We start from the raw sequence: 15,501 nt of genomic DNA, 5'->3' as shown, positions 1-15,501 counted from the left end.
TCTGATAATTATAGACGTGGGTAAATTGTCTGAAACTGACAAATGGCAGATGGCAGTAGATGTGAATTGCAGTGGAGGCAGTTAAAATTATGAACACAGTTCTTGACTAAACTACAAATCTCTGCTGAAAGCAAATCAGGTTGTCCTCCCCCTGCCCCTGTGTATGCTTGCCCTTCTGATATTTTTTTGCTAATTGTGTTGGTGAGGCTTGAAGAGAAGCATTTGAATTCTGTACTGTAAGCCTAGGGTACGACTATAAAGCTATCAGATGCCTCATTCTAGTTCACTTTCAAAACAGTTCGGAAAAGGATTTTTTTTAGTGGAAGCTATTGTTCGATAACTGTGCGCGGTATCTGAGTGCTGAATGGGAAAAAAGAGATCAAAAAACCCTTGTCTCCAAGGTCCCTTGTGGTGAGGCTGCATTATTTAAAAACTTAGGAACGTGTTAAAGGCAAACTCAGGGAAAAACCTGCATTTTCTGGAGCTGTGTCTGCTGCTAAGGTTAATTAAAAAATATGAGGAGATGCACCTGCTTGTAATTACTAATTTGTGCTTGGTGCACACACACACATCATTTATACATCGATCAAGTAAAGCATTTCTTTTCAAAATCAGACTGTAAATTAACAATGCAGTTCTTTCACATAAATAATCTTGCTTTCATCTTGCATTGATTTATGGATCAGCTTCAGCTCCATTACATGCTGAGAACCTTTTACTCCAAGCTCATTTCATCATGAGTTTTTCTCTTTTGTTTTGTACCTGCCTCACATAGATGTGCTGTCCTTCTGTTTGTTATTTCTCATAGAAGTGATTCTGAATTTGAAGCTTTATAAGGCCAAATTATTTTAGAGGTCTGAATAAAGATCAATAAATTTAGACTATTTTTTCTTATGGTGTGTAACAGTTATGGCTCCTGTTTTTAAAAACTGGGTTATGTATGAATTTCAGTAGCCAGAAAACCCAGTTACCTTCAAATAGTGCCTGGTAGTGCCTTATTAGAAAGGTGCAATAGAAAGGTGTTTTCCATTAGTCAGAGGTGTAAGTTAATGAATAGGAAATCGGTAAGTCACTGAGTAGGTCCTTCAGGCACTGCATTATGTGCATTATGGTGGAGCTCTTTCTACCCTTGTGGCTGCAGTTATTCAGAGTGGCCGATCAAGCTGAGCTAGTCAGTGGAATGAGGAATGTTTCACCTTGCATTTTTGTTTCTAATTTCAGTGTAATGGTGAAAAGCGAGACCTAATTGAGCATGGATAGAGCAGATAGACTTGAATAAACAATTAGTTTTCTGAAGCCTTCAATGCGATAGAATAAATGAAACCTGTATAGGTTGTCCAGGAGTTCATTGGTGGGTGTGAATAGAAATAGATTTTATAAAGAACTAAACTGCTTTCACTTTATTAGTATTCATGGTATTAAAAAAAAAGAAAAAGAAAAAGAAAAAGAAAAAGAGTAAAAAAAAAAAACATTCTTTCCAGAGTTGTATTCTCCTCGGAATTATTTTTTTCATGAGACGAATGATGGAGGTGTCAACAGCTGATGAAGATGAATAGGCCTTTTTCATATGTATTTGATTTTTATTTTTTATTTTTTCAATTGAAAGTGACTTTGAAGGTTAGTTTGACTAAATTTTAATCCTCCTAGTTAAACATCCAGGAAAGATCTTTCTAAAAAACCTGTGTATGAGCAGCAGCATTGATAATGTGTGTTATAAAATGTGCCTGTGGATGCTTGTACATACACAAAGTGCACATTTCCTTACATTTGTCACTGTTTTCTTGTGCTACAAAAAGGATAATTAAAATTATTAAAGGTGAAAATATTGCCAGTGGTGTCTAAAAATATCCAACCCCTTTTCTGCTTTCTATACAGCTAATATTTTCTTTCACTGAGAAATTTAAAAAGATGTGGCTAGTTGGGTAATTTTCTGTACAGCAGAGCACAGTGCATGGCATTGCTAATGCTAGTAATATCTGTGCATATGGAGGTAAGAAGATGAGTATGGCCACAGAACAAACAAAAAATAAAATTAAAATGGAGAGGTTTTATTCAGGAGAAAGTGAGAATGCAGGAGGCTGGTGTGGTAGTGGTCTCTGGCAGTGTTTCTCGGCACCACTAAATGCTTTTTTCCTGCCAGTGGGATGGGACTGGAAGGGAGTATCTTTCCTGCTGAAAGGCAGTGGCTGCTCTGCTGCTGCCCTATGCCTCCACACTGTGTGGTGATGTCACTTGCCCTTCAAGTCTGCCTTAGCTTGGAAAGGGTCTTGTTTTTGTTGGACGTGAAGGCCTTCATACAGTATTCCTGAGAAGATGCCTTTATGAGTGTTGCATTAAGAAGAGTCAGACTGCAACCCGCCTTTAAAATGTCCTATGTCAGACTTTTAAACCAGGATCGGAGCTGCATTTATCTATGTTTATTCCAAACTGTATTCAGTTTCTTAGCTCTTCTTTCAGGGACTCAGAAGAGACTTGCAGAACCTGCTGTTAATTTATTTTAAACATGTATTAGAGCTGTGTGGGCATGTCAAAGGAGACCTGGGTCAGGCTGAGTTCTGCGAAGCCATGGGCATTTGTAGTACAAATACTCTTGTTTCCTTTGTTCACTGGTCAGAGAGCAGTCCATCCGTCCATCTGTGCTCACAGAAGGCTTTCAGGAACTGAAGGACTCAATCACACTGAAACAAAACTGTTCCCTCTTAACTGTTGTAAACTAATAATTGGCTCAGATAACAGTGGCGATGCATATTTATAGGCCACTTCTTGTCCCTGAAGAATGCTGTGGAGGCTGTGCTTTGCTTTCAATGCAGTCGTGTGAAAACACTTTGAATGCAGGTTGGATTTTTTAAACATAGCGATAGTTGATTCTTTGTGTTCCATGTTTTTTAATTGCTCAGAGGTCAGATTTGTTTTCAAGAGGAATACAACAGTTTTAAAAGGCAAATTTGCATTTCTTAAATGGATCTGAATTAGCAGTATATTATCAGTGCATCTGTATTGATCCTTGGCAGTTTATTTAAAATATTTCCTTACTGCTTAAGATATGATAGATAAGAAAGAGCTATAGAATAACATCATAAGCATTGTTTTCTGATTTCTGTTTATACACCATCATCTATTCAGCATAATAAATTAGACTATTTCAAAGAGGAACTTTAGATTTCCCTATTTGTGTGTGTAGGATGTAAAGTCAGTAATTAAAATGGTTTGAAGTGAAGCTTTGTGGACAGCAACTTTAAAATGCATTTCTCCTTTTTACTTTCCATAGCAAGTGGGCAGATCAGTGCAGTGGGAAAGGCATTACAATAAAGGTGTTATTGTACACCTTTAACACAAGACAAAAAGATTGGCACAATAGAGAAGTGCTATAAAGGAAGGGAAGAAGATTGCTCACCCTTATAAGAAGTGCCTTCACCTGTGCTCCAGGGCTGACTGGGTCTGTTCCCCAGGTACTCAATCAGTGCTTCGGGCCGTGTCTCAGCGGTTACCATTTACATTGGTAAGGACATACTTGCAGGGTCTGCTGCAGATAGTGTTCTTACAGAAAATGAGAGTTGCTGTATGAATTATTAGTATGCAGTGTGGCTATAAACAAGAATTTTTCTGCCTCTCACCTGTATCAAGGTGTCCTTCTGACAAGGAAACTGTAGGTCACAGAATGAAGCGAGAAACTCCTGGGTTGAAGTCTTAAACAATGACAGGTGCCTTTCAGATGGAGAACTTAAAAGGTTCTGAGGCCAAGTTCCAGTGATATCATAGGTCACTTCATTGGAGGAGGGTGGAAAGGCAGTCCCAGAGTCAAAAACTGTAGGACGAGTACCCATTTTCCTACTGATTATGTAAAGTGGGAAAGAAAATCTGTTTGCTTTCAAAGAAATATGGTAAGAAAAGGAGCAGGAAATAGGATCTTTCCATGTCCTTTGAGATCCATGTGACCTGATAAGACTTCCTCAGTATCTTATCTTCCCATCATTATCCTTGACTTCTGGAAGCAGTGCTAATTTTGGGAGAAGTGTTTCCTTTTTAGTGTGTGCAATTAGTTTACTGGTGATTCTCTGCTCTGAAAAGACTTCTCTGAGAGCTGTGAATATTCAAAATAGTTGCACAGTTCTCTAAATCCTACTCAAGACTGAGATAGATTAACATCTCATTGCAAAGGGGATGTAGAATGTTCTAGTGAGGTTGAATGGGGGCTGCAGGTGAACTTGTTCTGCCATACAGTTTGACATTGTTTTGTGGATACTCTGTTTTCCCGTGTGATGGTGATGAAACTGTGACTAAATGCAGTAGATCTGCTCATCACAGGCATGAGTTATTGCATCTTGTCTGCTGGAAAATGATTCTTACTTGTGTGCTTGTAGTGGTCCTGCATGATGGACCCACGGGCATATACAGTACCTTGTGCTGTAGTGTTTCATTCTCAAGTCTAGCTTTGTTCCACTGTAAGGCCAGCAGGCAGCTGGAGTAACTAAGTGCAGTATGTTATTACTAGGCTGAGTTGTTGGGGTTTTTTTTTTGTTGTTCTTGTTTTTTTACATTCTAAGATGGCTTTGGTTTTTAGAAGGTATCTGTATCTTGTTGATTAATAATAGATTAATAGTGTTGCTTGTCTGTCAGTGCAGCTCATCAAAGCTCATGTGTCTGTTCCAACTTTAATTGCATTTGGAGAGAGAGAGTTGGTAAGTGTTACTCACATGCTTCTCCCCCATACTTAAATTGTCATAGTTTCCTTAAAAAATAAACAACAGCAACAACAAAAAACCCTAACACAAAAAACTGGGGCTACTTTGTTTCAGTGTCTGTGCTTAAGATGCTCACAAAGTAGCCTGAGAGAGGCATGGTATACTATGGGGAACCCAATGTAAGTGTGATGAAAGTGATTGATTTCTGTTCCCAGTAGCTTGGGTATTACAAAGACTCAGTCACTGTTGATCTGCTTATTAGTAGAATTTTATTTTGGAACTTCTGATTGATAATCATTGTATGTGAAAGGTTTTGGGTGATGGATCTCACATGGATTGGTACCCACCTGGTAGAAGCTTAGTGTAGGTGATAGTGCACAGAGTTTTAAAAAGAAAAAAATCAGCAGAAGAAAACAAGACAAGCATAGCTGAGCAGATAACTAAAATTCTCATTACGGTGTCATCTTATTGAAACAAAACCATTGAAACAAATCTCAGCAACTCTGAACAGCTTATTTTTCTTATCCTGCTGTTATCAGTGTAATTGCATTACCTTAGCCTCATTCACCTTCTTGTAGCATGGATTTCTTCTCTTAAGAGCCATTGTTTTCTTTCTTGCTGTTTCACATCTGATTATGCACTCTGCTCAAATTATACTTCTAAATAGTGTTGCTAAGTCTTATTTTGAACTGGCTGTCATGTCCTTCATTTTTGTGAGGACATGTGGGCTGACGTAGTTGATGTAATGATATAATTAGCAAGCAGTGAATAAATTCTAGCTGTAGAATAAATATACCGTGGTAGACAGCTGGGTTTAATACTACTGAGGTTTTTTGAAATATGAAGATAATCCTTTCTGAATAGGTGAGCCATTGATAGTCCATGGCTAGTGTAGTATGAGAATAATTTTCTTTAGAGGAATGCGGCTGATTGTATTTATACAGAAAATGAATAGTTTCAAAATACAGAGGGGAAAAACAAACAGGGTCTGAGGACAAATTTATTCTGTCCTGATTCCCAGGAGGAAATTCCTGTGGAACTGGAGGAGGCTGTCACTCAGTTTCCATTCCTGTTTATATAGAATCTCCAAATGTACATGTGAAGGTTTTTTGATGATCCCTTTGAATGTACTTTTTAAGCCTCTCTCCTCTAATGATACATTCTGTTCCTTTTTGTGAGGTTCATGATGTGGGAAGAAGTGTTCTGTGAAAGCTGTTACCTGCTAAATTTTAGCTTCTATAAGAAGTTTAGCACATCTACAACAAAATGAAGCATCTCTTTCCAGGAAATGTATGGAAACACATTTGAAGAATGACCTACTTGCCTAGGAGTTTGCTGTATGTTTTCTGCCTTTCACAATGTGCCTTTGTCAGAAGGGAATTACTCAGTGTTTAACAGTGGAGGAGGAAATGTTTTTGCAGTAGTTAATTGTGCATTTGTGAATACTAACAGTAGACATTGGTGAAGAGATGTGTACTGATTGAAAATATGCTTCTAAACAACCTGTGTAAACTCAGTGGCTAACTTAACTCCTTTTGCATGAAAGATACAAGGCAATCAGATATGCTTTTTTTCACACTGTCATAGCTGTTATCAGTATATTGTAGTTTTCAACCAGTGACTTTTTAAGTAATTTCTCAGAATCTTTGCTTTGCTTTGCTTTCTTCCTAACCTGCAATTGCACAGATAGGTGGAAAAAGTGCTTACTGTATTTCTGTCAGTAACTTAAAAGGGCATGGACTCTTGCAGCCTGAGTGCAATAATAAGGCAGTGGGCTGTGTATGCAATAGCCAGAGCCTCAAAGTGTAATATGGATGTCTATTGGAAACTACCTGCAGGGTGCAGCTATTGTATTTCTTGTAGCTTGCTGTCAAGTAAGCTTTATAAAAATAAAAAAGAGCAACCAACCAAACTACGGTTCTCTTCTTGTGCTTGTGTGCCATCCAAAACTGACACATGGACATTTAGTAAATGTGAAATACCCATAGAGTGATGATTTCAGGGAGGCAGTGGTGTTTGATATACTGAGCAAAGGCTGCTGGAGTAAAATTATTTAAAATGCCTGGTATAATTCCAGCACATTTTTTCACTGAGATAACTGCTTTCAAGTCTTAAGAGCAATAACACAGAGTCTGAACCTGATAAGAAGTGCAATGTGAATTTTCATAGGGTTGAGCTTTCCAGGAGGTCTTTCAAATAAGTATTAATGACTTTGGATAGGTCTTTTAATAATATGAGCTTGTCATAATCTCAGCACTAAGCAGTCATAGTGTCAGATGTCTGAATGAGCTGTGTGCCATGTTGCAGATGTTTAGATTTGGCTTTGTGCTTCAAGGAAGCAGAACTTAATAAAACTTTCTTTGTAGGTTTCACTTGAATTTGAACGCCTTACCTGGCAGGAGGGGAAGGCCATTTTGCTGAGGACACAAAACCTTTTTTTTTTGTCTGGAGTCTGAATTCAGTCTAGAAAGACTGTCTGGGTCAGTCTGGCTCATCAGATGCCTGTTTGGTTTTGAGAGATCTTGTTCAGGATGAACTCATAAAGGCCTGGCTGTTAGCTGCAGTCCGTTTTCCTTATGCTTCCCTAGCAGCAGACTTACTCTATCAAGGTTGTTAAAGAGTGTTATCTCTTTGGTGTCTGCTGTGACATCAGGTATGAGGTACAGACTACATTAAAAGACACACTGTACGTGTTACAGGTAATACTTTGTTCTTTGGAAGCAAAGATCTGAGCCTCTGGACAATGTCCAGAAATGTTTCTTTTTGTTGTTGGTTTTTTTTTTTTTTTTAATCTTTGTGTGGTTACTTTTCTTAAAGCAGGAGTTGATCGCCAGTATGAAAAAGGTCAAATATCATATGCCTGTATTCTTTCTTTGGAGTACTAGACCATATAGTGTCCTTTGGTGTAGTTGTTTCAGATGGGATAGGTTTCTCTATATCCAGCTGAAGCACAGCTGACAGCTGTTAGTGCTCTGCTTCTATATTAAAATGAAATTTTGCACCAAAGAGTGTTTATCAGAGAAGCTAATATTGCTGTGATACTTTCCTGAAGTCCTGAACTGAATTCAAAGGTCCTGAATGTATTGTATTCAAGAGTAGTTATTTGTATTTTGTTATCTCCATGTCATATAACCTTATTCACCTTCAACTGAATCTGAATTTCATCCTGTTGTGTTTAGTAAATGCTAAACTTCATAAACTGCATTTAATTCCCTTGTTTTCCATGTCTGAAAATTGCCTGGGAACTTCCAAGTGGACGACACCAGGAAAAGTGTTTGTAGCATGTCCTCTCCCCAATTTCCCGTATGCCTCCTATGCAGGACCTCAGTCATGGTCATGTTGCATTGGGTTACAGTTACTGCCCTCAAGCTGCTTACTTCTCTCTTTCCATGCAAGTGGTAAAAACAAGTTTCTGTGCCTATATTTAGTGCCTAAATCATATCAAACAAATTTTAGTTGTTACAGGAACTCAACAACATGGGGTTGGTTTCAGGATGGAATGATAGTTGGGTGCTGCTGTTGAAATGATAGTGGGTTGATACTTAAACTGCCTCAAAACAGCTTTTAAAAATAATGCTTTTCTGAGACTGCCAATTTGGACAGTGGAAAGTTGATTTGGAAGCCTGGGCAGTACTGTGTTGCTCTGAGCCGTAGTCTTATTTTAAAGCTTCTGTAATCGGAACTGCATATTGTCGGATACTCAGGTGGAGGCTTTACTGTGGGAGAGAGACCTTAACTGTTGGGTAGACTTCAGTGCTACCATGCCGGGAGCTGAGTGCCTTTGTTTTTGTGTGTAAAGCCTTAACCTTATGCACAGAAGAAGATGTAAAGTATGGCCTGTCGCCTTGAAGAGTGAGCTTTCTTTAAGAGAATCCATGAATATTTGTTGGTAATGTTTAAGGTTTGATGGGATTGTGTCTTTGTCAGATGCACAGAGTTCAGCATCGAGCAGCCTTTGCTGTCCTGTCAGTGAGTAGTTTAAATACAGACCCTTTGAGTTATTTGCTTAGTAGGTTCCTTCTAAGTCCCAAAATCATCTTTCTTAGGAACTGGTAGACAAACACTTCGTCTTCTTACCAGCTCTTGTTCCTTTTGAGAGCAACAGATTTGTAAATTTGCATTGTGAGTACCTTAGCACTTGGAAGTATTTGTGAAATACTTGCATTCGTGAATGAGAAATGATACGAAAGGTTACTTTAAGTATTCTGTGTGACCCCCAAGTTCTGTCTGATTTAGGAAATTGCTGTAGACATGTGCTTTGAGTTAATCAGTCACTTCAATGTTTGTCCAGGACACGAATGAATCTTAGTATGCTGAAGGAGCAGATTCTGAAATGGCTATATTGGTTGATGTTTTGGAGCCATGTTTGTGTCTGCAAACACTTTCAATGAGCTTCAGATTTGATTTGAAAACAAAGCAGTTCCCCCTCCATCCACCGTATGCTATCTGAAATAACAAGTGCAAAATAAATTCTAAATGTAGGGAATTGAAAATGCTTTGTAGGGTACGTAGTACTTCTCTGTGCCATTTACTTTAAATGAAAATGAGATTCACTCTGCATCTTCCAGGGTGAATGTGGTGACTTTGAATCCTTCTTTTCTGTGGACAGTGAGGATGAAGCAGTCAAGTATTTACTCACTTCTTTTTCTGTTCTGGTTTTTGTGAATTTAGCCAAATATTAAGACATCAAAAGTAATCTCAAAACCAGAGGGCGAGAATGTTGTATAGGAATGATGAGAGGAACAGAATTTGAAAGATGAGGCTTTGTATTTACAGTAATTTGAAGTCAGTGTGAATGAATGTTAGCTTTGTAAACAGAATAATTTAGACAGATTTTTCTTTCCCCTCTGACACTGAAAAATCTATTTTTCAGTAATTTCCCTTCTCTGGGAATGCTTTGCAATTTGTTGATGGTGCAATGCCATCTAGCGACTACTCAGATAAAGCTGTGAAGAGACTGCCTTGGTCAGATGGTTTGCAGTTGCAAAGAGGCTGTTCTGTAGAAGATTGTGTCTGCTTAAGCCCAATCCCTTCATGTCTGGAGACCGGACTATGGGAAAAAATCCTCCTTGTGCAGGAGTGCAGCAGGATGTGCCATAAAGTGTATGAGAGGAGGATGGCTTCATACACAGCCAGCTGCAGATTTGGCACTTGCAAAGTTCTTAGTTTGTGCAACTTAATTACGATCAGATCTTTTAAAGCACTTTTTGTTTCTCAATTCTGTAATAACTTTTATGCAACGGAAATTTTAGTCTTTTTAAAATTTATTTTTGGTGATATAATATGTATATGTATATATGTATACGTATATTTATCCCCCCTAGTTAATATAAATAAATAATCAGTGTTTTCTTTCCCCCCCCTGTATTTCTTTGCAGCTTGATCACATATTGTCCCCGCCACCAATGCCTTTTCGAAAATCCAGCAATCCAGAAGTCTTATCCGGCCCCGGGAAGTCTTTCAAATATAAGAGGCAGCTGAGTGAAGATGGGAGACAGCTCAGAAGAGGAAGCCTTGGAGGAGCTTTGACTGGTGAGTTTGGGGGCCAGGTTCTACCACCTGGAGGTGTGGCAGGTATACTGTTGATGGCACCTTGATCTGGCCTTGTGGCTGGTCTCTTTGGAGGAGCTGTATCCCCACATAGAGCTTTTGTAAAGTCTCTACTATGCATGTTCCCTTGTAATTAGTGAGGTGAGCTCATACTTGAGACTCTCCCTCCATTGGGTGCTGACAGTGCAGCCTGAAAATTCTGTTTCTTGAAATTTTGAGGGACTATGAAAATTTGGCAGACTGGCAGATTAAAGGTTGTTTGAAATGCGCTCGCATGCATTCATCCATAGGATTTGCATAGATCTTGTTTCCTTGCGGAGCTGAAGTACACAGATGGTCCCTTTAGACTTGATTCATTAAATAAAAAGTAATTTGGTCTCATTTATCTGGTGGATCCTTCCCTCCCAAGGGCATAACCAGCTTAGCCGTTGGCATGGACTGTTCCTTCTGTTCTGTGAAGCCACGCGTAGTAGCAGGCAGGCAGGCCACCCTTGCCATGATGTCCTTTTGAGTTGCAGTGGAAGATATAAAGTGCAGAAGTTGTGACTGTGACCTGGTAGTGTATGGCTGTGATGCTCTCTGAAGAGTGCTTGCCACTGAATGTGAGTGAAATGAATGTGAAAACATGGGGACAAGTTGCATATTTTAGGTAAAATAATTTTTAACTCACTGGAACCTGGCAATTAATTATATCCCTGAAATGCAAAGTGACAGTATGACCTAGTGAATTTACTGGAATTAATAAAGCTGGGGCATGGCATCTTGTTTTGTCCAAACTATGTCAGCTGATAGCAAAATTAGATGAAATTCAAATCAGGGAAAGCTGGATTGACATTTATGTGAGATGAGATTGTCCCATCTCTAAATTGTATACAGTCTTCAAAGGCGGTTTTGCTTGGGAACAAAAAATGGCAGACACAGCTGACCTTCCTCAGTGAACTTCTGTGAAGTACTTCTAAAATATTTACTTTTCTATCTGACTTCTCACCCCTCTCCTTGTCCTTACATCGGAAAAAGCCCCAGTAAGCCAATACAGTACTATTTTTATGTAGCTCGTGGTTTTGTGTCATCTACAAAGCTGCTAAGTAGTGACAAGTGTTTTAAAGATTGCTTCATTGGGAGTTGTTTATGAAGGTTTCTACAGCAGTCTAATAGTGTTACTGATCCACATGGTCTGTAGTAAGATGAGTGACTTAGAGCTGACAAGTTGATTTTTGTTTCCTGCATCAGTGAAGTCTCAGTTACTTTTCCAAAAACTTGGTGCAAGGACCAATGCAGTGTTTTCCTGACAATGGAAATTGCCAGCACGTTGCTTATTATTTCAGCGGGAGTTGGTGTGGGTTTTTCATTTTATTTTTGCTCAACTTTAAATTAGGCTAGTGGATTCAGAAATTGAACCTTTTCCTGCATAAACCCTCCTGCTAACGAGGAGAAGGCAGCCTAATCAAAAACAAATGAAGCAAGTGTGCTCTTCTGCTATAGTCCCTGGTCTTTATCTCTGTGCCTGAATTATTGCTTGAGGTTTTTATGAAAGGCAATGGATATACTTTTTGTCTGCTTGCAATATGTTCTGTGGAATTTTATATCAGGATTTGGGAGTATGGTGTGCGGTGATGTTAAACTGCTTTATTACTAATGCACTTTTGGTGAACCTGAATACACCAAGGCTTTAGATTCATAAAATAGTTGAAATATCTTAACAGCTTCACAATACCGATTAAACTAATCAGAGTCATTCTGATGACAAAAGGGTCTTAGCATTCTGTCAGGACACACACGCACACACAAAACTAAAAGATACTGCTGCAGATACAGAGAACCACTTCCTAAAATTGCTTCATAATGCTCAGTAAACTGAAGATAATCATTTCAGTGTTACCTTGGGTTTGTATTTATCTCTTCTGGCATAATTAAAGTTCTGAATTCTTTGGAATTTCTTCCATGCTGAACTGCAGCTTACTGTTGTGCTTTGAAACCACAAGTGTCACAACATGACTTAAAAAAATGAAATAAAATGGTGTCGTGGTGTTGAGTTATGGAATATCACAGAGTAGAAGGGACCCACAAGCCCTGACACTGAAGTCAGTAACTTTACTAACTTGTCCTTGTCCTTGGTTAGGGTTAATTTCTGCACACACGCATTCCCTGCTTAATTTCTTTGAGTTTCCAATTCTAAAAATATGCAGATTGACAATAAGGAAAAGGCCTAACAATGAATCCTGTAAGATGGTTTAGAATGGTATTTTTCAAGTACAGTAATTTATAATCTCTGCTTGTATCGTTCAGAAATTTTAGCTTTATTATACTCAGAGGAATACAGAGTGTAGGAGAAAATAAGGCTGGAGAGGATTCCTAGTTAAAAACCTTGCAGGATGTGCTTATGCTGATGCTTGTTGTTCACTCCAAATGTTAGGAAAGCTGTTAATTGTGCTTCGTTACTTTGTCTTTCCCTTCTCTATTAACTGTACAGAATTATTGTGCCATAAAGTGTAAATAGTATTAACGGGAAAAACAAAAATAAAAAACTAATTTATATAAACCAGGATATTTCAAGTCCTGCAGGGCTGAATACTAATAGACGTAAATATAAGGTTTTTTTCATCTCTGGGAATAGATACCAAATAAATGAGTTTATTGGGCTTTACAAGGGGGAATAATGCTGTGTGCAACATAAGAAATAAAATCTGCATTGTTGTAATATATTGGATGAAATTTACAAAACTTGAAGGATTTCAGTTGCTGAGAGCCTATTGTTCTGAATAGGCTCAGGTAATTTAGCCTATTTATTTAAGGTGACTGGGCAGTGAGGAAAAACTGAATGATGTACAAAGTCTTTCAAATGGGATATCAACACAGAGGATCTAAGATTTGTATGTTTGGATGGAGACTGAACTTACATTCAGCATTGTTTTGGGGAAGCTGGAACCCAGCAATTTTTTATTTTTATTTTTATTTTTTGCTGAACTGCACTGTTTTAAGCAATCTAACCGCAACACATTTTCAGAGTTAAAGAAAATTAAATCCATGTTTTTGAGGCAAAATCCACTGTCGCTTCCTGTTGGAAATTGCTTGGGAACCACTGATATCAAGTAAAGTTTGGCCAATAAAAGAAATGAATGCTGCTTCCTGGACTATTATACTTTGGAGAAGTCTCTTTGGTCTAATTGTTGTGACATTATTGCTTAATCTGCATCCCCAAGGAAGGGAAGGAGGAAGACATTTGAAGAGAGAGGCAGAATTTGGAATAAAAAGGCTTTATTGGATGTGGCTTGATATTAGCCTAGCAAATGTGCGTTAATTGCTCTTATTGTGAAGTACCAGCAATACTGTTTAATGGAAGGAAAGGAATGGCAAACAGTATTTTGCAGTGGAGGTTGCTAAGTAGAAGCACTCATTAGTTAGCAACTTTGGGGCAAAATTATTTTCTACTGGCTAACTTGGAAGCAATTTATGACCAGCTCCTGTTGTGATTTAAAATATTGTATGTTTCCAAATAGCTATATAGTTTGGGGAGCAAATCTGTCTGTGCATTCTCTGGACTCCTCATCTTTTGCATTACACCTGCACATAGTAACTGTGGGACTTGCTATGCGTTCAGTGTTTGCCTTCTTCCCTCTGCCGTTTCTGCATCCTGGCTTTGGCCCCATTTCCTTTCTGCCTTCCCTTCACGTATGTTTTCCTGTAAGGTGCTGGCTGCATTCTTCACCTGGAGGTAAATCAGAATTGGAGTTCTGCTTATGTCAGAGATTGTGTAAAATATGGTGCTTGTACAGTCCATGCTGCTGCCACAAGTCTGAGCAGTAGCTGCTTGTCTGATAATTCTTTCTCAACGATAGAGGGAAGAGGTCTCTGATTCTGAACAGTGCTGCTGCCCTTTGCATGCCATGCTGATGACGCAAGCAAAACCTGATCAGATGGGGTCAGCTCTGCTCTTCTGAAAGCAGTTGGCTCATGTCTGAATGTGAATACCTCTCCCCCTTGCTTTTAAGTTGTCTTTTTAAGGATTCCAAACAATGCGCAGTCTTGCGCTTTAAAACTTGTTTCTGATCAGGAGAAAAGATGTTTAATTAAAAAGCTGCTTTTCTGCAGTGGCTGGTTTTCTTGATCTCTGCAAACTTCAAAGGGCTGTCTACAGGCAGAGGGGTTTTGGCTTAAATTGTCTGCAGATTTTAGTTTGCTGTGTTCAGAGAAGCTTAAATAGAATTCAGAAAGTAATGTGGAAGGCTGAGAAATTAGATGAGCTTTTACTGTGGAGGAGGTTAACCTGGGAAATCACTCAGACAAGCAAATTGAATTGGCCTTGCTTTCATATCCCATTGCTGCTCAACTTGCATTGCAGTGTGTGGTTCAGCTCTGTTCAGTTTCCTCAACTGCTCTGATATTACATTTGCAGATTGCTACCTTTCTTTTTACTTCTGCATTGCATGAATTCACATCACTGGCAAGTTTGCAGTTTGCAGAATGCTGCTAGTCCAGCTGTGTCCTATGCTTCACAGTTAGATATATAAAAAGAAACCAACCAACCACTAAACTTTGTAACTTATATGTAACTTATGAACCTTTTTATCTTGCCTCCTGTTATCTCATCAATAATTGCCTGGAAACAGACTTCCTGCTGGGCTAATTGTCTCTAATTGTGGTAAAGCTGTTATCTTGCTAACCATAAATTGATCTTACACAAATACTAGTGAGATAATGCATACAGTTTTCATTTTACAGTGTCTTTAATTTGAACAACCTACTGCACTTTTCATTAATGAACTTAACAAATTATTTAGTGATGAACTAAAAACTAAGAAATCTTGGGATGCATGTATTTTTTCATTGTTTAATGTTTCTGCTTTGGTCAGCTTCCCACCTCTAAGCCATCAGTCATCTAAATGTTGCCAGCAATGATTGCTATTCCCATATAACTAATCTGTGCTTGATTTGAAATCAATCTGGTAGTCTCAGTCTGATTTTTTGCATTAGAGTTTCATCACTCGCACTAATTAGCAGAGAGATCAGTGTTATGGGCCATGAAGAACAAGCTGTTCTTTGTTATCTAGGGCTTGGCATCTGCTGTCAGGACTTGTAGGCTGTCCTGCTGCATGTAGGGGGAGCAGCTGACAGTGGCAGAAATTTGGAGTTCTTGCTAATCTCCTCCTGTGGAGCATTTCTCATGAATATTGCTGATAATGTAGACTAGCTCTTTAAACCTTAATGTGGGAGGCTTGGTTCAACTTGATGGCTGTGGAGAGTTCAGCATCAAATCATGGAGGATACTTTG

At 38.7% G+C, this 15,501-nt stretch overlaps 1 protein-coding gene across 4 annotated transcripts in view; it reads left to right on the top strand.

Annotated features, from left to right (window-relative positions):
- The window catches only part of MAST4 (microtubule associated serine/threonine kinase family member 4), a 253,946-nt gene that overhangs the window by 42,858 nt on the left and 195,587 nt on the right, over positions 1-15,501 (top strand). For all 4 annotated transcript variants that reach the window (XM_015848586.2, XM_015848585.2, XM_015848583.2 and 1 more), the window contains exon 2: positions 10,061-10,214. In XM_015848586.2, the coding sequence (XP_015704072.1) occupies positions 10,061-10,214 (154 nt within the window). The remainder of the gene's footprint in view (positions 1-10,060; positions 10,215-15,501) is intronic.

Source organism: Coturnix japonica, chromosome Z, assembly GCF_001577835.2.
Source record: "Coturnix japonica isolate 7356 chromosome Z, Coturnix japonica 2.1, whole genome shotgun sequence".
Taxonomy (NCBI): Eukaryota; Metazoa; Chordata; class Aves; order Galliformes; family Phasianidae; genus Coturnix; species Coturnix japonica.
This window is presented reverse-complemented; position numbering and strand designations above follow the sequence as displayed.